Genomic DNA, 23,754 nt, shown 5'->3' with positions numbered 1-23,754 from the left:
TGAAGACTCCCTTAGTTTAGGTGTCGAAACCATGGGCAGCTCGACTACAAAATCCATTGCAACCAGTGGGCTTTCTTGACTATCAAAAATATTTTCACAGTTGCTGCACACAGCTATGTTTTAAAGTTGTAAGATTTTTGCCTGCCCAGGCATCAAAAGCTGCTTCTAAATTTAAGGATAAAAAAAGAAAATCCTGAACACAGGTATGGCTATAAATTTAACAAACGTTGTGAAAAAATGGGACTTGTCCCCAATTATGTAAAATCTTATTTGAATTTCAATCATTGTAAAAGAGAACCTAAAATATTGAAGCCATTAGTGCAAAAAATCATTTACGACAAAATTATTTCTCTTTATACTAAAAAAGATGCTTTAAATGAAGAAGGACCTCATGGTCATGCTACTGGTTTCAAATGGGCGTCATCAAAAGATGAATGTGCAGTTTCCATTTCTTAAGTACTACCATTGTTGGATCATCCTTATCCATGTCCAAATTCAGCTTGGCTATACAAGTTCAACGAGAAGCAGATGAAAAAAAATCAACTCTTTTGAACACTACAGTGTTGATTGTTACATTGTAGCCAATTTTATTTCATAGAACGTCATGAAGAAGTAAAATCATGACAGAAGACTATAATAATTTGTGAATACTGTCATAAAAAGAACAATGGGTATAAATATGCTTCATATCTCATTTTTGTTATAAAATGCCTTCGAACAAAATTATGAATTGTTCTCCCACTCACTTATAATGTTATAAAGTAATTATTTTGATTCAGAAATACGAGTACTGCATGTCATTTACTGAAAATCAGTGATCAATTCAAATATTTAAATATTTAAGTGTCAACATTTATTTACCTTGAGAGTAGAGCTAAAAAATTTCTCACATTTTGTACAGACAAGTTCTGCCCACTCTTATTGTACATTCCCTAAGTACAATGACCAACTAACGTCCCATGAAATTTTTAGAGCATTTGCGATGGGGATTTTGGAGAAAATAATTTCTAAATAACTATATAATTTCAGATTATTTCATCTTTATGTACAAATCTTTTGACAGTTTAAGACTTTCATGCCAGTTAATAGTCCTCCACTTTATCGTTTCTAAAGACAGTTAACATCCTGTGATTATTCATATTTTCAAAGCATAATTTTGAAATTTGTAAAAAGTTACAAAGTTTAGTAGTTGTATTTCCAACAAAAAAATTAAAGAAGCTCAGAAGCGTAACTGGTGAATGTATTAATCAAGTATCATTGTTTTTGGAACAAACTATTTACTGAAATTAAATTCAAATCACTATCACTTTTGGTTTCTTCATTACAATTTTTCAATTTTCCCCATCATTATGACATTTTCACAAAACTCTCACTTTTAACAAATCATCAGAAAATCAAAATATTGTAGTTTTGGAGAGGTATTGTACGAAATTTAAACATATATTTTTTTCAGCAAACCTTGAAACAGTGAGGGACACATTCACTCTTGACCTTGTAATATTATTGGTATTTCCGGCCTATGAAAGCTTTGAGTACCCTTGGAAAGGCATTCACCTATCTGTATATTAAATGATCAACTTATAAGATGAGACATATTCTTTGAAAGACATTTGTTTTGTATAATTTACGTAACTGTAAAGATGCGCATCTAGTGGGGACGCTAATACATCGATTGTGCAGTCAAAGAAACATTTTAACAGAAGCTGAACTGTCGTTCCGCTTCGATCTAAATAAAAGATGAGAGCAAAAAAGTTTGTAGATCTTCAGATTTTTAATGTGCTTCTGCTTGTAATGTGAAAGCGTAAAGAAGGTCGTTTTTAAGCTATAAAAGTGAACGGTCTTGCCAGCGTGCAGACAACATTATTAATTAATAAAATTGAAGTAATTTATGTTAGAAACTGTAGATCAGCAAGTTATTGTTATCGGAGGTGTTGAACAGTGCAAGAATTGTCTTTAACGAAAGGAGAAAAGTAATGACTGTAATTTGTGACAAAAACGTGAACATAGGAGCTAGCACAGGACAGGCTGAAATCTGATCGCACCATACTGTTAGAAAAGTACTTATGTAAGTTATATTGTTTATAAATAAGCCCTAATTTGCTAGTGAGAATAGTTTGAATATATTTAGTGTTTACCAGACTTCTTATTCTGTTCTTTTCCTTTATACTTTTTTATCCTACATGCCATATTATTTTTATAAATGTCAAACAGCCTTTACTACAGCAGAGAATACTGCGGCATCCTGGTCGTAGACAGAAGGCCGCTCCTTGTCTTCTATACAACTCATAGCTGCCCCATCTATTAATGATTTCATTTGCAAATGCATTTTTCTTTACTATTCATTGTTAAAGGTCCCTTAGGTAATTATAAAATTCATACTGATTACGTAAAGAAATCCGGGTTGTTCTTTTCCAAATAATAGAAGTCCTTGCGTAATCAAAAACTAGTCTCCTTCTGACAACGATCAGGAGCCAACCAGAAGACGGACGTCTTCGAACGCTTTCGTGTCTCCTGTGGCAAAGCTGTGCCAAACTGGGAACACGGCATTCTAGTATGAAATACAGATTTAAATTTAAAGAATTGAGATATATTTAATAGTAGTAATAATTTTTTTATCATACTAGATGTGGCGCCCGAACAGGGACCTGATAAAAATTTTTTAATCTGTTCTGTTATTGTTTCATGACATCATCCGGTGGACATCGGGAAGCCATAAAGGAAGTACTGAACAAAACCGTGGAAGTAAAAAAAAAAATTCGAAAAATAACAGCAGTGCGCAAAACGACTGATGTAAGTACGGTTTTCATTACGCATAAAATCTCGCGTCTTGTATAAAAAAAACTGATTTCCGAATTTCTTTCCTTACTGCTTCATTTTACCCTATCGCTGTTATTTCCTTGCAGAATTGCTTATTTACGTAGTTAGAATTCATTTCTGATCATCTCTTCATGCGAAGTTTATTTGTTAGTATTATCAGCATCTTCATTGTTGCTACGGTTAAGAACACAAGATGGATGCCGTAATAGTAGGATTCAGTGTCTAGTAGGTGTTTGTCACTTATTTTCAAAGTGAGGTGCCATCTTGTCTTCTACCCGGTATAGCTCTGCAATTGTCAGCTACCGCGGTGTGACGTTTGACTATCAGCGCGCGCATCTGAGAGTTAACGATCAGCGTGCCGCGAAATATTTCTTTGAGCAGTTACGTCACAAACTTGAAAATAAACATGGCAGATGACAAAGGAAAGCCGACAAACAGTGTGGATGACGGTGATGACACAGTTGTCAAGTCATATCCACTACGTTCGCGAACAGGCACAGGCAGACCCGATTCGCGAATGGAGAGAACGGCAGACGATGATGGTGTGCGTGACGTATCGTCACAGCAATCATCGTCACAGCAAGCGGGAGAAAATTCGATGGTTGAAATGATGAGAATTTTTTTTCAAGAAAGAGAACAGGAGAAACTGGAAAGGGAAGCTTATAAATTACAAAAACAACGTGATAGAGAACAGGAGAAACTGGAAAGGGAAGCTTATAAATTACAAAAACAACGAGATAGACAAGAAAGGGAACAAAAAGAAAGGGAAAAGGAACGGGAGACAGAGCGAAAATGGTTTGACCTGAATACCATGATTGGTACAATAAAAAATCGGTTAGATAATATTGATGCCAACTTAGAGGCAAGAATAAGGACAGTCACGGTGGAATATATCTCGGAATTAAGTAGTAAAGTTAATGAAAGGATAGAAGGTATTCTGCAGAAGGTAGATGCATGTGAGAGCACAGTAAGTAACGTGCACAAAGACATTAAGGTACAAATCGAAAGTTGCCAGGCAGTTACAACAGAAGTTTCAAAAAAGTCCACTGAGGTCGGAGCTAAAGTAAACAAGCTTGCAGACAATGTCGTCACTCTGCAAGGCCAGGTCAATGACCTGACACAGGCGCTATCCGAAATAAACATTGAAAAGAGGGTGAATGATGCTGCAGGGAACGTACGTTCCACGATAGGAAAAGAATTTGTAGAATGGGTCGAGACTAAGGAACAGTACATAGAAAACAAGGTTCAACATGACTTAAAAGAAGCCGTTAAGTCAGCCACAGTTGAAGTTTTAGCTGCTCCAGGTACATCAGGAGATACGATTCTCACTGAATTAGGAGAGATTCGTAGAGTTTTTCACCGAGATCTTCCCGGGTGGAAACGACACCTCACTGAGGAAATCGAGCAGTTGAAACGACAAGTCAATGATTTTCCTAATGACAATAAAAGTGAGCATTCACACTTGATTTCTTCAGAACATGAATACAATAATAATCCCGTGTCTCGTGTAGAATTCTCTCCACTTGTACATGGACACAGCAGTAAGAATCCGTTAGTACGCAACCAGAATGATCAGGTAACTCTTGTCGAGTTCATGAAGGAAGAAAGCGTTCTCAAGCACCGCGTGTTCCAGCCTTTTCTGCCAGAGAAACGCGACATCCACCCAGTGGTTTTTCTGAAGTCATTTAATGGTGTTTTTCCTGAGAGCTGGGATGACAATCAACGTATGCGCTTTATAGTAGGTTACATTCAAGGAGAGGGTTCTGTCTGGGGAACAGAAGTAATTGACAGATGTAATAATTACGCTGACTTCGAAAAGCAATTTCTGAACAAATTCTGGAGTTCAGGCATACAACAACGCCTTAGAAAGGAAGTATATAATGCTGAACCGTTTAACACGAGAAGTGCTGGTCTCCGTAGGTATTTCGAGAAATACCTGCAAAAAAATACAATATTGGGACACGCCCACTTCCACGAAGGACGTAATTATGATCATTAAGTCAAAGCTACCGGTATCAATCAGGGAGAAGTTAGTAAATGTCAGTGACGACGACACGGAGGCATTTCTGTCAGTACTTGACAACCTTGACATGATTCAAGAAGACGTGCGTGCTAGTGCGCGGAGTATTTGTAATCTTGGCCCGCACACTACACAGCCGCACGGTGTAGGCGCAGACTCAGGTATGTCATACCAACCCAACAACAGTAAAGGACACGACGTTCCGTGCGATAATAACTACTATCGCCGTAACGGGTAGCAGAAACATAAATTCCAGGATCAATTCAGGTACCACCCCATATACCAGACAACACAACAGCAATACGGTTATTCACCAGTTAATTACAATGATCGCTATCACTACAATAACGATCGCCAAAATAATAATAATTTCAATGGAAAAGGACGTTGGATTAACACCAACAGTCGACAGCAGTATGGTAACCAGCCTAGATTCCAGCACTGTTCTCAAGGGAGAAATGCTCATGATCGTTCCAAGCAATACAAACAACGGTATGCTCCAAACTTTAGGAATAGTCCTCCACCTTTTACTAACTATCAAAGTCAAAATCATGAACCTCAAAATTCTCGCATCTATTACGCCCGAGCAAACCCGCCAACACACACCATCTCGACTGAAATTCCGGCAAACAACTCGCAACTTAAGTGGAATACGGAAGCAAACTTCGTACCGAGCGTACCGCCCGGTACTTCAAAGGTAATTGTGAGCGAAATTCAATCTAATGAACATGCGGAAAACTAAAAGCACACTTTGACCGGTTTCACACCTTCAGAACTAATATCCAGGCAAAAGGAAAGCAATGAATGGACTAATCCCATCCCCAAGATAGAAGGTCCAGAAGTCAACCTAGATAATAAGTTAAGACAAGCCCTGATCTCTCTCACAACTCATGCCAATTTAAGAAAAAAGGCACTTGACAAGCATGTCAACAAAGTTCTGTCGTATCGTTTGAACGAGCGTGTTCTTCTGAGGACACACTTCAAACCATCTCTCATCTTACGTAAAAATCGTTAAGTGGCAACACCTACACGAAGGACCGTTTGTTATAGTCAGGAAGCCACATATTGGTTGTTACGTGTTGGCAGATCCAGTTAGTGGACGAATAAAAGGACTTTACCACCATGTAGACCTAAAGAAGTACCATGAAAAACATTTAAAAAATATCATTTATTATGTTAAGCTGCAACTTGAAACAAGAGTGTGATCTGTTTAGAAAGTATGTGAATCAACAGCATGTACATGTATTCTGCAGGTGACGTAATCATTTGAGTGAGGTGGACATGAAGTAATGATGGAGCTTGAAAGATATGAAGTGATTGAAGAAGGTACTCTACGGATTTGGAAAATAAGATTTGCTTTAGTTTTAAGGTAGTTTTAAGTTTCTTGAGGAATAAAAGACTGCAGTCGTTGAATTGAGTAAGGGATGTGCCAAAGTGCCACCTACTGCTTTAGTTTTAAGTTATGGCAAATCTCCTTTTTACCAAGTAGTAAAGGTTTTTCTTTAAATCCCTCATTCAGAGCAGAATGTCCGTATATGTGAAGTATTAACCTAAGTTAAGCCTTCGAAGGATTGATATTTTAAGTCGCTAGAACCATGTACGATGCAAAACTGATACATTGTAATCTGTAGATTACACTGAGTATAATCAGCAACATATAGTTAATGTAGAAAGAAATGAATAATGGTACCCGCAACTGGAGAGCAACTTTAATTTATTTATTACTATGAGTCAACCAGTTAAGAAATATGCATTTATAATGATAATTAGGTCCTGTATTGGAGAAACTTAGAGACTATTCCTATGTCACGAGTATTATACAGAAACCTTCGATATTAAGACACCTAGTTGAGGACTGAGATAATCTGCTTATATTCTTCTGCAATGTCCACATGCCGTGATTTTGAGATATATTTGAAGATGCTTTGGAAGCGGATTTGTGCGACATTTTAATAATGAAGTCAAGTTATGCCACATGGATGACACTAAAAACGATGGAGCCGAAGAATGAATTTGCTCAACTGATTATTTCACCTATTATCTATCTTCGTATCTTTCATTTCCTTGCGCTATCCTATTGTAGTTTTCTTCTTTAGCATTCTTACCTTTCTACCCTACCCGGTAGGGGAAGAAATTTCGAAATTGGTTCAAAAGACTTGACGTGTGTATGTTGTGTGTATTGACGATTGTGGCTCGTTGGTTAATGCGTATCTGCAGTTACTTATCGAAACGTGATGTAAATCTGATTTGCTGTAAGCAAAAGCATCCTAGGAAATAGGAATAATTTTCCCGATTTCTGTTAGATGAAGTTTTGAACGTGAGTTCAGCACGCCAAAGTGGGTATATTTTAATGATTATTGATGTAACCAAGAAAAAAAAAGGCTGTTACAGAACAATAAGAAAAGGAAAAGAATCAGATTTAAAATATATATAAAATCTAACGTGCTTCAGAAGCACCATTCAGAATAGCAAACACGTTTTTCGTTAGGTCTTGGACAGTAATAAAAAAAAACTATGTATATTTTGTAAATGACCCTGTCATGATAAGTAATTTTAGCATTACCTGTGCTACTCTGTGGAATAGAGACACCTATATGGACACGTATGGATTGCTGCATGTGACTCAGTGACAAAATAATGGACACGTGTGTAAAATCGTAATTTGACACATGTATGGACACGAAAAACTAGTTATCTCTTGTGTGACTCAAAACTGTAATAAACTTATGGACACGAGTGATGTTCCGTGTGTGAAGTAGCATTACAAGTATTCTCACGCTGTAACGACGATACAGTGACTATCAGTCAAAGGATAGACAAGCTATTGTACTCACTGAAATAGGTGACAGTAGTCATTTTCATCGATGACTGTTCTTCGACGCTGGTGCAGTCAATTTACTGTCCAGGTTGACCATGTCACCTTGATGAGCTGCTCCAGTACCCATGATTCAACAAAATGCACAAGTTATAAAACGATTGGTAGCCACTGAACTATCTGCCTCGTGCAGGATGCGGACTGCCAACGCTGTTAATCCGCCAGTTCGTTACCACGTGACTGTGAAGCACTGTGGCAACATTCAATGACTGCTCGCTGGCTCACACTCAATAATAACCATTCCTCTCCATAACGGGCGCAAGTGTGCTGAAGATTTGAGATGAAAATGGACATAAAAATAATAAAACGTTGATAAACTACGCACGATTTTACTATATTTACATTAAAAGGACACTAATGATGACTTTTCCTTAAGTATGAAAATTGCTACGGCAATATTACTAAATACATTGCTTAAGAAAGACCTGTACAAGACGAAACGTGTTTTGCTAATATTTGCTAACGAAAGAACATAAAACCTAGACACAAAATATGAATAATATACAATGTATATGTACATAGTCTATGTAGTAATTTTTATTGTCTTAAATTCTTACTCTATATTCCCTTAGATTAAGATGCTAGTTAATGAGCAAGTCCTAATACAGATTTTTTTCTGTATTTTCATGTGCTGGAACATGAATTGGAGTGAGATTAAGACAGCCACCAAACTGACTCATTTGTCATTGAACCAGTCATCAACTTTCCTGATTCCCGACATGACCCGATGGATCATCGGATCAAGAAATATCACTTCCCCCTTCACATAGTGAAATTCCCAGTGTTTTCCACCAGAATGTGAAAAGGTGATCCCCAGTTTTAGTGCAGTGAAAAGTGACAGGTGATGAAAGAATTCCCCTGTGAAAATCATCCGAGTTCATGGGAAATACTACCAACTACGAAGTGAAGAGTGATGTCACTACGAGAAAGACTGATAAAAGGTTTATGTTCTGTTCACAATTGGCGGAAATGCACCAATACAGTAATAGAATTTTTTTCTTATTGTCAATATTTATGTATATTTGTATCTGTATGTGTATTTAATTTGTACTTGTATCTATGTTAGTATTTCAATGTTTCAATTGACGGAATGAGAGTAATTCTTGAGAACCTATGTTAAATCCTTGAACACTTATGATGACATCATGCCACAACCAAGTTTGTTAATGATCAAGCAACTGTGAGTAGCTTTGGCGACTTAGTATGAAACGTATATAATTCTATGTGCCTTATGTTATGTCTGTTTTGCTCCCTACAAGGAGAGATCCTTAAATACTTCATTCACTAAGTACGTGAATCCAATAATATTACGACTGCGCGTGAGTCGTAACGATCTTTCAGACTCATTACTCCTCACGCGGGAAGCGATGTAATATTATTGGTATTTCCGTACTATGAAAGCTTTGAGTACCCTTGGGAAGGCATTTACCTATCTGTATATTAAATGATCAACTTATAAGATGAGACATATTCTTTGAAAGACATTTGTTTTGTATAATTTACATAACTGTAAAGTGCGCATCTAGCGCGGACGCTAATACATCGATTGTACAGTCAAAGAAACATTTTAACAGAAGCTGAACTGTCGTTACGCTTCGATCTAAATAAAAGATGACAGTAAAAAAGTTTGTAGATCTTCAGATTTTTAATGTGCTTCTGCTTGTAATGTGAAAGCGTAAAGGAGGTCGTTTTTAAGCTATAAAAATGAACGGTCTTGCCAGCGTGCAGACAACATTATTAATTAATAAAATTGAAGTAATTTATGTTAGAAACTGTAGATCAGCAAGTTATTGTTATCGGAGGTGTTGAACAGTGCAAGAATTGTCTTTAACGAAAGGAGAAAAGTAATGACTGTAATTTGTGACAAAAACGTGAACATAGGAGCTAGCACAGGACAGGCTGAAATCTGATCGCACCATACTGTTAGAAAAGTACTTATGTAAGTTATATTGTTTATAAATAAGCCCTAATTTGCTAGTGAGAATTGTTTGAATATATTTAGTGTTTACCAGACTTCTTATTCTGTTCTTTTCCTTTATACTTTTTTATCCTCCATGCCATATTATTTTTATAAATGTCAAAAAGCCTTTACTACAGCAGAGAATACTGCGGCATCCTGGTCGTAGACAGAAGGCCGCTCCTTGTCTTCTATACAACTCATAGCTGCCCCATCTATTAATGATTTCATTTGCAAATGCATTTTTTTTACTATTCATTGTTAAAGGTCCCTTAGGTAATTATAAAATTCATACTGATTACGTAAAGAAATCCGAGTTTTTCTTTTCCAAATAATAGAAGTCTTTGCGTAATCAAAAACTAGTCTCCTTCTGACAACGATCAGGAGCCGACCGGAAGACGGACGTCTTCGAACGCTTTCGTGTCTCCTGTGGCAAAGCTGTGCCGAACTGGGAACACGGCATTCTAGTATGAAATACAGATTTAAATTGAAAGAATTGAGATATATTTAATAGTAATAATAATTTTTTTTATCATACTAGAACCTGTATAATCTGAAATGACATTGTCTTGGTTTATTAAGTAATCATCTATATGTTTCTTATTATCTACCTCCAGATTTTCTACTTTCTTGGTTCATAGATTCTGCTGCTCTCTCTACTTTCCTCTAAGTCTCCTCAAAACCTTCCTTCAACTTTTATCTTTAACTGACTTACAAGTCTCAGTAGATACTCATACTTCTTATTTACTTCAGTCAACTTATTATATATTTCTTCTAAGGCAGTGAAGATTTTTTGATCTTTCTCAGCTGTTTCTTTTCCCTTTCTTTATCCCTTTCTTCCAGCCTCATCAAAACTGTGGTAAAAGGATCAGACATTCTATCCCACTTCATCACATTTCCTGATTTTGCTGCAACTACCTCTTTCTTTTCAGGTAGTTGAGGCAAAACACATTCAGAATCTAATTCATCTACTCTAAGATGTGTGCACAATTACCTGAGATCAGTGACCCACAAATAATTACTTTGTTTGTTACTGGCACTGAAATGTTTTCTACTTCAGGTTCCTCACAACAGGTTACGTTTTTTGTAATCCATCTTTCCCCTTCGTGTTTTTATAATATCCAGAAAATACTCATTACAATAACTAAAACTACTAAAACTGTAATAAAAAAAGGCCGCTGGTCTCCCTAATAAGTTCTTTGTCACTGGAATTCACAACGCAATTAATAGTTAAATGTCAGCATTCAATGCTCAAAGTAACTACTATTACAAATACAAACTACTAGCTTGCCTTATTTAACGTAATCTAATCAACACTGCATAGCAACTTTTTATGTTAAAGTACTGCAAAAAAGGCAAGATCTCTTAATCCTAACGACCTTTACCTTACTGTAGACGTGGATGGTCTGATCAAAGGCATGTCAGCCATCAATCAGTTTCCTCACTACTCTGATTTTCGTGAGGCTCAATCAATCCACAACTGAGAACAAAATGACTACGAGGAACAAAAAATAACTTAGATTAGTCACATACATATACTATAAGCTCAAGTCCAGTTATTAAGTAGTGTTCATCACAATTCAGAGCCAACAATGTTATTAAATTCTTCTTTGCTTAATTTGGTCCCACATTGGATAGCGCCATTTGTGGCATCTCTGATGTCACATCTTTTTCTTCATTGTCATCGTGGTGTGCGTAGCTTGTTGTCCTGATGTTTCGCTTCTTATAGTTTCTTGTTTAATTGTATATCAGGGGCACAATTGTTACGCAGATATCTTGCCGAAGGAGATATCACTAGCCTATCACAGTCAAGAATCTTCATACATTGTTCTCAGTCAACCTTTCGTAAAGTTCTAGCCTGGTAAGTGATGCATAGTCATATATAATGAGAGAAGCCAATCTACTATTTTTATGTTATGTTCTGACTTTATCACAGTTGGCAGGAAATGTTAAAGCTAATTTTCTGTATCTCTGGCTAAAATGTTCATTCTTACCTATTTCGTGAATACAGCTATGATTTGTGTCACTTTTTTTCATAAAGTTTTCAGCAGAACAATTCAATTCAGAGATTATAGCCTTATTTGAATATAATCGATATTACTCAGACACTTGACTGTAGCACTGCAATGTATCTCATGATAGTGCATTAATTCTTTGCAAAAGATCTAAGTTTATCAAACTCACAGCTTCTCTTAATGGAAAAACATTGATTGGGTTTAGCCTCTTTCATATATGTTAATTAAGGATACTAATTTTACACAGTGTAAATGAAACACAGAAACTTCTTTTTTCAATATATTTCTGAGAATACAAAATTAGACATCACTCCACTCGTGAGCCAACTTGAAGACATCGAAACAAAGTGATTGATAGACAGAGAATGAAACAAAAGAGTCCAGGCTTTTTATAAAATTAAAAAAACAAAAATAGTATGTAGTTTAGCTTATGTAGCTTATACTCTCTTCGTTATTTTAATTAGACTATATTGAAAATACTTAATAAATTTATTTAAAATCATTAATTCATTATAATGTTCAGTGATGTTTCTTATTCGAATGACTTACGGCTGATGAGTGGTTTCAGTGCTTGGAAAGCGGAGAGAAAGGTAACTATGCAATTGAGACTGGATTCACAATAAATTAAGAGGAAGTTCATCTTCAAATATGTGAGTAAAGAGAGAGGAGCAAGGTATATAAATACAGTAGTTGTATCAAGGAAGGAATACCTACACCTGGAGTGAGGAAAATGATATATATATAACGAACAGCAATATTCGTTAATATATATTTTATAATACATAAAATATATATAATTAATATAAATGTAGGAGAAGTCTTTCTGCAGAATGATGTGTTACGTGCAGACAGTTTCTACACTGATGGAAAAGATAGTAGTGGTTACTAATATGTAGAGTTAAAAAGTTGATGTATATATATATATATATATATATATATATATATATATATATATATATATATAGAGAGAGAGAGAGAGAGAGAGAGAGAGAGTAGAGAGTGAGGAAATGGTCCATTTTAACATGGGTAATGTATCATGAAGCAAATACCATCCGCACTGGAGGAATGTTACTTGATACCATGTACTTATACATTTGTGACTATTACAGTGCCATCTATCACAAAGCGAAAAAAGTGGCCCAACTAAAACATTCATATTTCTTTACGTACTACACGAATATGTAATAAAAAATGGGGGTTCCTATTTAAACAAACGCACTTGATATCATTTTGACCTACAGCAGCGCCATCTAGCGGGCCAACCACAGCGCCATCTGGTTTCTTCCTTCAAGCTAGACAAGTTTCATTCGTAGTTTTTTCGTTTGACGCTTATTTCGTAAGATATTTGGCCCGGTCACGATCAATGGACCAGAGAGAGAAAGAGAGAGAGAGACCATCACTGTGCGAAATGTTTCACGTCCAACTCTCTCGCGGATTGTAAAATTGTTGCTCTTTGGTTTATTTATTCTCTTTGTAACAACACATTTACGAAAAGAGTTACGTGAAATACTTTTAGCAATGCTGTGCTTTGCTTTTCTTTATCATCATTACCTTTTAGCGGAATAAAATGTATATATGGAAGTCTTATTGTTCTGTATCTGGCCTACAATTTAAGGAACGATTTTTCATAACTGCAACTCATGCTAAGAATCAATATATCTTCCCTACTTCATAGTGATTAAAAGTTGAAATTACTTTGTTATGAACACTGATGTTACAGTTCGTGTGATCGTTCAAAAACACAAGTTCGCAGTGGATTTTATTTCTCGTTAAAATGCTATTTCATACCACGACTAGCCCAAGAACATGAGACTCTCATTAAAAAATACGTTGTCACTATAAAGTTTGCCAGATCAGAACGGAGCACAGCAAGATTCCTATCAGATTCTGAAGGTACATTTAATTATTTGCACTGTAAATTATATCCTATCAGCAGCCCGCGTCAATCTGCAACACATCATAAAATCTGCTGATCTTCACTGCCAGTCTGGGAGCTAAAAGAAATAATATTATTTTACTATTATTTTACCGCTTCCTTGCGGTATGCTCGACTATATTGTAAGTCGTTTAAATACGCCGCGGCAGCGGCTCTTCGTTCTCCACGCAGCTCAGCACCACAGATAATATTTATATAACTGAAAAATGTCTCAACAGGATGGGATAATATGCAAGCAAGCTTAACAATAAATAATACAAGTTTTCATTTAAACACCTCTATTAAAACCTTTAAATAACTCAGTGATTACAGACCTTTGTGAATTCACACGTAATGGCATACATTGCTTAGTCTCGACAAAAGAATGCTACATTGGCGTTCTCTACGACAACAACAGGAGATCTTACTCGCACAACTTCCAAATTAAGACGACAAAGACATTCATATTCAACACGTATTATATACTAGTTCCTTTTTTAATCTCTGTTTAACATTTATCTTCTGTGTCGGTTTTATTACTCGCCGACGCAGACGTTTTCAGATATAAATAATAAAAAAAATACATAATTTTATACAATGACACAATATGATACATCTAATTCTCTAATTACTACATAATATATTGTTTTTGTTTCTCTAGACGTTACAATGCCCCCTGGCAGCAATTGACTAACGTTGGAAATGTTCGGCAATATGCTGCCACTAACGTCTGTTTGGTTATTGTCTGTTACCTTGGTTGGATCATTCACTTTACACTTTTTAGTTCTTTTACACTGTAGGTTTAATTACACTTTTTATACTGTTCTTTCACTTTGTGAGGTGACCGTCAACCTAGTCCCAGGGTCATTACATTTATTTGGCTCCCCCATTCGGGCTACGTGCGATCAGAAAACCTGGGAAAACTGCGCCGGAGCCATGGTCATCTCGTCTGGTTTGTTTTAATACCCAGTTTGATCACAAAAAGTTCAGATTCTATCCAATGTTCACATATAACAAAGGCTATTTGTGAGAGCATGTTAAACCTTTAGTCTCTTTGTTACCCATATAATATTTGTGTTTTGGATTGTAATGAAAGTCACTTGTTACACATTTTTACCGTAGTATCATGAATCGTCCTTGCATTTACTCGCGACAATTGGTTTAAAATGTCCAGCATTCATGCGAGTATACTTCATTAACATGACGAAAACATATTATATCTATATATCACTGAACCAATGAATACTTTGAGTCCGTATTGAATAACTCAAGAAAAAACAAATGTTTGTCACGTCATTTCGTGTCCACTAAACCCTAATCATGTTAGTGCATTAAACACATATTTGATAGTTCATTTGAATGACAACAATGTTGTACGGAGCTGGCGGCGCGAAGCAATTGTTGAGTAGCGTCGTCTGGAACGCCGCGTGCCGACGGCCGCTGGGTTCGACGACCGGCTCTCAGTAACAGCGACGTCGTGCTGACGTGGCGCCCAAGCAGTCGCGAACCGCGGCGAACCATTCGCCGATGTCGGCGAGTGGCAGTGGTTTACCGCGACCGGCTGGCTGGCGGCACGGCACTCGTCTCGGCTTCTCCGCATGGCTCCCCGTTGTAGCGCATGAAACAAACATTCCACAACGGTGTACTGTCTTTAAGGACACAGATTACTAGCTGTGGAAGAAGATGCAACTTGTTAAAAGCGTTTATTGTTCAGTAAGCCGTCGCTTCACTGGTATGCACAGGATGGTTTGGCGTGATAACAGGTTTCTTGTGGCATTGTGACACTGGTATTCAAGGTTCGTCACACGCACATTGTACTACACATTTTCACTCACTCCACGGTTGGTACACTGCCAGAGCGTCCTTCAACACGTGAAAATGTTTCGTAACACACATACTAAATGTCCCCATCGATCGATGTTCGTTTAACTCGACTCCGAACGAATCAATAACTACTGTTTTTATACACTGTCTATTGTTCGTTGAGCACTGCACTAGGACAGTCTGTCACTCAACACTAGACTTATCGACGTATATATTGGTGCAGATACAACAGTCATTTTCTGTCCCTGCTACACACAATATTCCGTCCTTTCCTCCATTGTTTATGCACACAGTTTATTTTTTAATACCTTTTAACTGTTCTTCGCATACTCACTCTCATCTACATGGCGTCTATTTGTTTTTACCTTATCACAACACACTTTTCATATTGTTACTAGGCGTATACAGCCCTTTTGTAAAAATTTTTTAATTTTCTTATCAGTGTAGCTTGCCTGGTTATCACCCATCTATCAAACAGATTTTACCATGTGCATGACAGCTTGACTTGGGCATATTGATCAATAAGTACTTCATTTAGCACTAGCATTATTTTTGATAATTTTTCCTATATGACTACAGTGTAGGTTCCACATTGGTTGACTTAATTCGCGTATCGCGTAATGAATATTCAAGGGCGTGTACCAAGTACACAGGCTTCAATTGAAGCATTGTTATATACAAAGCGGATTTTCCACGGAACGGGCTTGTTTTTTGATTAGCTTATGCTCCAGTGTCGTTCTCATATCACTACTGGCAGCAAACATCACATAATTGTTGCATATTACAGAGTCCATGTTTGGCTAGTCAAGACTCTCTCTCTCAGGGTTCCTTATCCTAATACAATTACAACAGTTACCTTACTATATTAGATTGCATCATTAATTGCACTTACATACTACACATAGAAAATGGTTCAAGAAATTAATCCTTTGTATAATGATTCAAGAAACTAATCCTCACTTTATCAACAAGAAGATTGTTCATTGCTTAATGAGCCTATAATTTTTAAATGGCTCTAATTGTCTGTAAACAAAATCTTTCCTGTGTAAGCTATTGCCTACTTTCTGAATCCACTTCCTCCAAGTTTCATTACACACAAATTCCTTTCTTAATACTAACATACTTATATTCTAAAACACAATTAAAATCTTCTTACAACTATTACTCTTTATATGTGATATGTCACTGAATAAATAACTTCACATCTTTACGTGGATACAATCCTTTGATCTTCCCCGTATGGGGATCATCTAAATTCTCAGGACGAGTCCGAACAGGTATGATAATTTTGTTAATGCCCCTCGCATCTAACACTAGCCTGATTTTTCCATTGGCTTTCGCCACTGCTACAAGAGGACTACTGTATGGAGAGAAGGAGGGCTCAATGATATCCCAATCTAACATCTTCCGAATCTCTTTAGCTACTAATTCCCTCCTCGACCAAGGGATGGAGTAAGTTGCGCGACAGTATGTTTTGTGGGGCATCACCTCTATGTGATAGTGGTACCCTTTGACTATTCCTGGTCGGTCGGTAAATACCATAGTGTATTCCGATAGCAGCTGCGTCAACTGTTGCTTTTGTTTATCGCTTAAACCTTCAGATTCCTGCACTTTGGTTTGAAATGCCTCAACATTTGTTTCAACATTTCGATCCTCTAAATTCGGGTAATAGAGGTCTGCTGCATGTGACAAATCATCAAGGTGTAGTACCCAAGGGTTCCTACCCTTGATATTGATTCGATTACAACACGGCACAAGTACCTCCTTCGATTTCATCATAGATAATTCAATCCTCCTACCCCTATTAACTATGCTTAATTTCCCCAAAGAGAGGTCGACCAATGCATCCCTCTCACGGAGAAAATCTACTCCCAGAATGCAGGCCACCTTCAATCCTTTAACAACGAGGAACGAGCTCACTATGGCTTCGCCCTCCTTACAAATCTCCACCTGCACCTGGTACTTAACTGATTGGCTCTGTGCACCAATGGCTCCAGACACCTTACAATTATTAACCGGGAAAGTCGGAATGCTATGTCCTTTTCCCAGTGCCTTAAATAACTCCATACTCATTACACTTACTGAGGCACCTGTGTCGATGATTATATTCACTGCAACATCATTGATTTTTGCTTCGATAATAGCTTGCACATTTTCGTTATTATCTTTCTTACATTCGTGTGGTTCGTTCAGTAGATCTTTATCCATACTGACACCATCGTTGTATCGCAGCATACGTATCCCAGGTATATTATTATCACTCGTGTTGCTCTCACTCCATCCCTCGGCCATCGATGGAGAGCATATCGAGGACGATTCTAGTTTGTTGAATTAGTTACTTGTGAAGTACTTGGAAGGCTATTGTCCGCGACCTCCACTATATGTACACTCTGATTTGTCGGCCGCCACGACTGCGCAATAGGCGAGTTTTGCGGCGGTGGTCTATTGTTGTCATACCGGTCATTACCCTGTCGCTCTGGGCTTCTTCGCTGATTTTGCTGCCAATTTCGATTACTATCACTATAATTGCTCTGCCACTGACCTCGCGCATTTTTCCCGCGGTTGATCCCTGACATTCCAGATTCGTACCGGTCGTCAAATCGACGCCTTTTGTTATAGGTTGTTTGTCCATACCCGTTCTGGCCTCTACCATTACTACCATTTTGCGAATGTTCTTGCCGCTTGTTACCACCCCCACCATTTCCATGGTTGTGGTTTTGTGCACTACTATTTCTGTCATGTTTACATCCTGACCCATTATTCCGCGAGTGATCACACGCTGATTTTGCGTCTTCCTGTATCAAGTCTATAGAATCTAGAACAGACAGGAAGTTTTCCATATCGCTTTCTGGTACGTGTTTTAATTTCTCTTTGATATGAATGGGTAAATGTGATTTTAGTAGTCTTATTATGTCTCTTGGTGATATAGGCTCGTCCCAGTAGCGTGTTTTGTTTATATATTTTTCAAAATACCGTCTCAAATTCCCCAGACGAGGTGAGTACGGTTCGGGATTATATACTTCTTTTCTTAGCCGCTCTTGTATACAAGGCGACCAATATTTCGATATAAATGCCCTTTCGAACTGTTCATATGTCATGCAGCTGTCTGCTACTTCTGTAGCCCACAACGCTGCATCACCTTGAATGTACGACATTACGTATTGAATTTTCTGTGTTTCGTTCCACGCACTGGGCAAGATATTTTTAAAGCTTTTTATGAATACTACTGGGTGTACTGATTTCCGTTCAGTAGTAAACGTTTGAAATTGTCTATTTTTGATTAAACTTCCTTCCACTAATATTTTTGAACTATATGGTTTTGCTCCTTGGACATATGCTGTGTGCTCCGAACCGAAGCTACAGCTCTTCGCATTATCGACTACAGATTCCCCATTGTTGTATCGCGTATAAGTTTGTGCGTTGCCAAAACCATGGGCTGTTGGCGACAGAGGTTCCTGTTCCAAATGTTTTCTGCTTTGTGCTAAACCCTTCTCCAGTTCGGATATCCGTTTGTTCATATTCACTTGCCACTGCGGAATATCCTCACTGAGTATTTGTTTGATGGTTTGCACGTCGTTCTGTACCTGACTATTCACTGCGGTACTGAACGATTTGGATCCTCTATTTGCTATGGCTGCTTGTACTTTGGAATTAATGTTCTTGTCAATCTCACACTCCTTCACTTCTAGCCATGAGTTGAATTCTGTTTCAATTTTAGTTGCTTGTTCGTTCCACTTCTGCTCTACAAGCTGCGTGGAATCTGTTTCTAGCTTTTCTACTCGATTGGCTAATACACCTATTTCGTCTACCCTGTTAGTGTTTGCTACTTGCAGGTTGTTGACCTGTTCAGTCAGCTCCTGCACGGCCTTAGGTATCGACTCATAATTCTGTTTCATATCTGCAATCTCTTTTTTCATGTTTTCTAACGATTGCACAAGTTGCTGGTCCCGCTCAGCTTGCCGGCGATCTCGCTCAGCTTGCTGGGCAAGGAAACTTTCTGTTAACGGCGATCTCGCTCAGCTTGCTGGGCAAGTAAATTTTCTGCTAGCCTACGATCTCGCTCAGCTTGCTGTCGGTCTCGCTCGACTTGCTGTTGCGCAAATTCTGCCTGGTAATTCAGCACGCGCTCTAATACAGCCTGAAGCGAATACCCACCAGGCAGATTACCACTCTCTGGTTCCTGCTTTTCTGATGGTGGTACAACTTCTTTCTCTACATCCCCTTGAGGACTAATGGGCGGTGGCACCACTTCCTGTGCCCCTGCCCCCACATTCTCACATGTTATATCCTCAAAGAGAGTACTAGTACTACTTGAGGTACCCGGTTCCACATTTCCTGCACTAACTAATTGTTGTTCCTCAGTATCCATATTGCTCGGACGTTGACTACGCAACTTAACCATATTCATAAATTGCTTACTAAACCACAAAGTCTGACAGTTTTGCCCCTTGCACACAAAATACGTTAATTTATCTACACTAACTGCACACTAAAAATTACTATCTACCATCAACTTTGTCCTGTCACAAACACTAACATCAAACTACGCACAATATGCACACCACTAGCGAAATGAGATCACTTCACTGGAGCTCGACTTCTACAAACAGGACAACTACACTGTAGTCTTACCTTTAGCTTATCTTATCTCGGGGTTCGGCTGCCCCCGGATTACATAGTCGTTACAGCTTCTCAGTACTATCAGGATCGTCTTCTCAGACTCGTTTGCAGTAGTACGGTTTGTCATGAAAGAGTATTTACACATTCATTAAAACATAGCATTGATCATGATATACATACATACGTTTATCACTAAATACATATATATCTACACATACATAACAATCAACACTGAAAGAAAAATACATAAAATTTTATATTTGTGGCCACTGCAAATTCGGGCCCCGCGTTTTTGGGCGACAGTTTCACGTCCAACTCTCTCGCGGATTGTAAAATTGTTGCTCTTTGGTTTATTTATTCTCTTTGTAACAACACATTTACGAAAAGAGTTACGTGAAATACTTTTAGCAATGCTGTGCTTTGCTTTTCTTTATCATCATTACCTTTTAGCGGAATAAAATGTATATATGGAAGTCTTATTGTTCTGTATCTGGCCTACAATTTAAGGAACGATTTTTCATAACTGCAACTCATGCTAAGAATCAATATATCTTCCCTACTTCATAGTGATTAAAAGTTGAAATTACTTTGTTATGAACACTGATGTTACAGTTCGTGTGATCGTTCAAAAACACAAGTTCGCAGTGGATTTTATTTCTCGTTAAAATGCTATTTCATACCACGACTAGCCCAAGAACATGAGACTCTCATTAAAAAATACGTTGTCACTATAAAGTTTGCCAGATCAGAACGGAGCACAGCAAGATTCCTATCAGATTCTGAAGGTACATTTAATTATTTGCACTGTAAATTATATCCTATCAGCAGCCCGCGTCAATCTGCAACACATCATAAAATCTGCTGATCTTCACTGCCAGTCTGGGAGCTAAAAGAAATAATATTATTTTACTATTATTTTACCGCTTCCTTGCGGTATGCTCGACTATATTGTAAGTCGTTTAAATACGCCGCGGCAGCGGCTCTTCGTTCTCCACGCAGCTCAGCACCACAGATAATATTTATATAACTGAAAAATGTCTCAACAGGATGGGATAATATGCAAGCAAGCTTAACAATAAATAATACAAGTTTTCATTTAAACACCTCTATTAAAACCTTTAAATAACTCAGTGATTACAGACCTTTGTGAATTCACACGTAATGGCATACATTGCTTAGTCTCGACAAAAGAATGCTACATTGGCGTTCTCTACGACAACAACAGGAGATCTTACTCGCACAACTTCCAAATTAAGACGACAAAGACATTCATATTCAACACGTATTATATACTAGTTCCTTTTTTAATCTCTGTTTAACATTTATCTTCTGTGTCGGTTTTATTACTCGCCGACGCAGACGTTTTCAGATATAAATAATAAAAAAAATACATAATTTTATACAATGACACAATATGATACATCTAATTCTCTAATTACTACATAATATATTGTTTTTGTTTCTCTAGACGTTACAAATGTTTAATGTAGGAGACGTCATTCTGCAGAATGAAGTATGAGATGAAGACAGTTTCTACACTGATAGAAAAGATAGTAGCAGTTACTAATATGCAGAGTTAAAAAGTTGATTGAACACAGAGGCTGTAGTATTGAAGGGAAGGTCATGCTATGAATGAAACTGGAATAAAGAACTATGTGTATCGTAGTATGTATGTTATCTTCAGGGTCTGTGTTATTTCTTGGGTTCAGTCATTTCTACTCTTACCTTTCCTTTCTTACTTCCCAGTCAGCGGTACCATTCTATTCATTCTCTTTTCACTTCAAGAATTCCATAAGTTGAACCCTTTTTTGGCCCCAATATGTGGCAATGCTCAAGTAACTTCCGAAAGAAGTACTCTATTGTTGGTATCAGAGAAGAAACTAATATTTTTCTGGGTTTAATTTTTAAATGAATAAGTGATGTGTTGTATATACTCAAGATGAAAGATGCGAACATAATACAGTAATTGGGAGCCAAGAGTTCAAATATACATATTAACAAATATCTGTTTAATTATATTCCTGTTTTTGTTACTACATCATTTGCCTCAGTAGGGGAATATGCAGTGTAATGTACAAGGGACATTCAGTAACTAAAGAGCCAAAATAATGTAGAAAAAACTTTGTTTTTACAAAACTAGTTTTTTTACTGCTTCTAAAGATAATCCTCTCCAATATTAATACACTTGTTTCAGTATGATACACTTTTTTCATACATGATGTAAAGAAGTCTTTGTCTTGTGGTTTGAGCCACTTTCCCAGAAATTCTTTGAACACCTCTTTGTTGCCAAACTTTCGTCCATGTAATGCCTGCTTGAGTGGACCAATCAAACGAAAATCTTGTTCAGAAAAGGCCACCTTTCCTTTCATAGCGTTCTTTCAAGTTTGTACGCATTTTAAGTCTGCTTCTCTGTGTTATTGTGTTAACTTCTTTGGGACCCACGTTGCACTTGTTTTGCAGTACTTGAGCTTATTACTGATGAGATTGTGAATTGAGTCAACATTTACTGCAACTATCTTTTGGTATATGTATAACTGTAACACATTGGTCTTTATGAATAATGTTGTCAACACAGATCTGAAGCGAAGGAGTTGATGCTTCAACTAGCCATCCAGGACACTGCTCGGCTGTCACTTGAGTTTGACCTTTTTTGGACTGTTCTATAGACTTACAAAAATTTCTGCAGTTCATGCAACTTTGACTGTACTGTAAGATCATTCGAGAAAAGATTTTAGGCTATTTTTCACCTTCAGAAAACTTAAAACGGATCAATGAAAGTTGCTCAATTAATGTGGAAACTTCAAGCACGCATGCCATCGTTAAATGCAATACTGAGATTATAAACTAAACAATTTCCATCTGTCAGTTGTTCTCAGCTCATCCGAGTGGTGCAAACCGAAATTAATGGAAGTACAAAACTCATCTTACAATCTATTTCATTTCTATATCAATTTATCTCTCTAATTATTGAATGTCCCTTGTATCACTCCGGCAGAGTGAAGTGTAGCCATACATCTATCTAGTCAATGAGTAATGGTCGAGATCATTAAATGTTTAAGAATAGGAAGCTGACCGGGGGTTTTTGTTATCTGTTCAGACAAGGCGCATATATGGATGCAGTACACGATTGAGCTTTGTGGTTGTTCCATGAGTCAGCAGCCTGGTTTGGAGTAGCAGGGTGCCCCTATGTGTAATACATATGCACTGTGGCGATGCAGTGTGACGTAATGGTTGAATAGAAGACGTCAAATTACATTTCAAAATTGATATTCGTCTTATGTTAGATCTGAAGATAATCAGACAAGTATTTTTCCCTGTATAACGGTGTAGCACAAGAACCTTTTGTGCATTCGGTTATAATATGCAGAGTTATTAAGTGAAGAATTACTTCATATTCATTCCTAGAAAGTCAAAATTTGATGAAGTTTCTAGTATGATAAAAAAATTTTAGGTTAAATATATTTCAATTCTTACAATTTAAGTCTGTGTTTCATACTAGAATGTCATGTTCCCAGTTTGGCACAGCTTTGCCACAGGAAACACGAAAGTGGTCGAAGACGTCCGTCTTATGGTTGGCTCCTGATCGTTGTCAGAAGGAGGCTAGTTTTTGATTACGCGAAGACTTCTATTACTTGGAAAAGAACAACCCGGATTTCTTTACGTAATCAGTATGAATTTTATAATTACCTAAGGGACCTTTAACAATGAACA

General features: G+C 37.3%; 1 protein-coding gene across 1 annotated transcript; it reads left to right on the top strand.

Moving 5' to 3' along the window:
- The first annotated feature begins 3,223 nt into the window (after positions 1–3,223).
- Positions 3,224–10,231, top strand: LOC126483898 (RNA-binding protein 25-like). The gene is made up of 2 exons (XM_050107199.1): positions 3,224–3,991; positions 10,211–10,231. The coding sequence occupies exons 1-2, from the start codon at positions 3,224–3,226 to the stop codon at positions 10,229–10,231; spliced, it is 789 nt and encodes a 262-aa protein (XP_049963156.1).
- The last annotated feature ends 13,523 nt before the right edge of the window (positions 10,232–23,754 follow it).

This window comes from Schistocerca serialis, chromosome 1 (assembly GCF_023864345.2).
Source record: "Schistocerca serialis cubense isolate TAMUIC-IGC-003099 chromosome 1, iqSchSeri2.2, whole genome shotgun sequence".
NCBI lineage: Eukaryota > Metazoa > Arthropoda > Insecta > Orthoptera > Acrididae > Schistocerca > Schistocerca serialis.
This window is presented reverse-complemented; position numbering and strand designations above follow the sequence as displayed.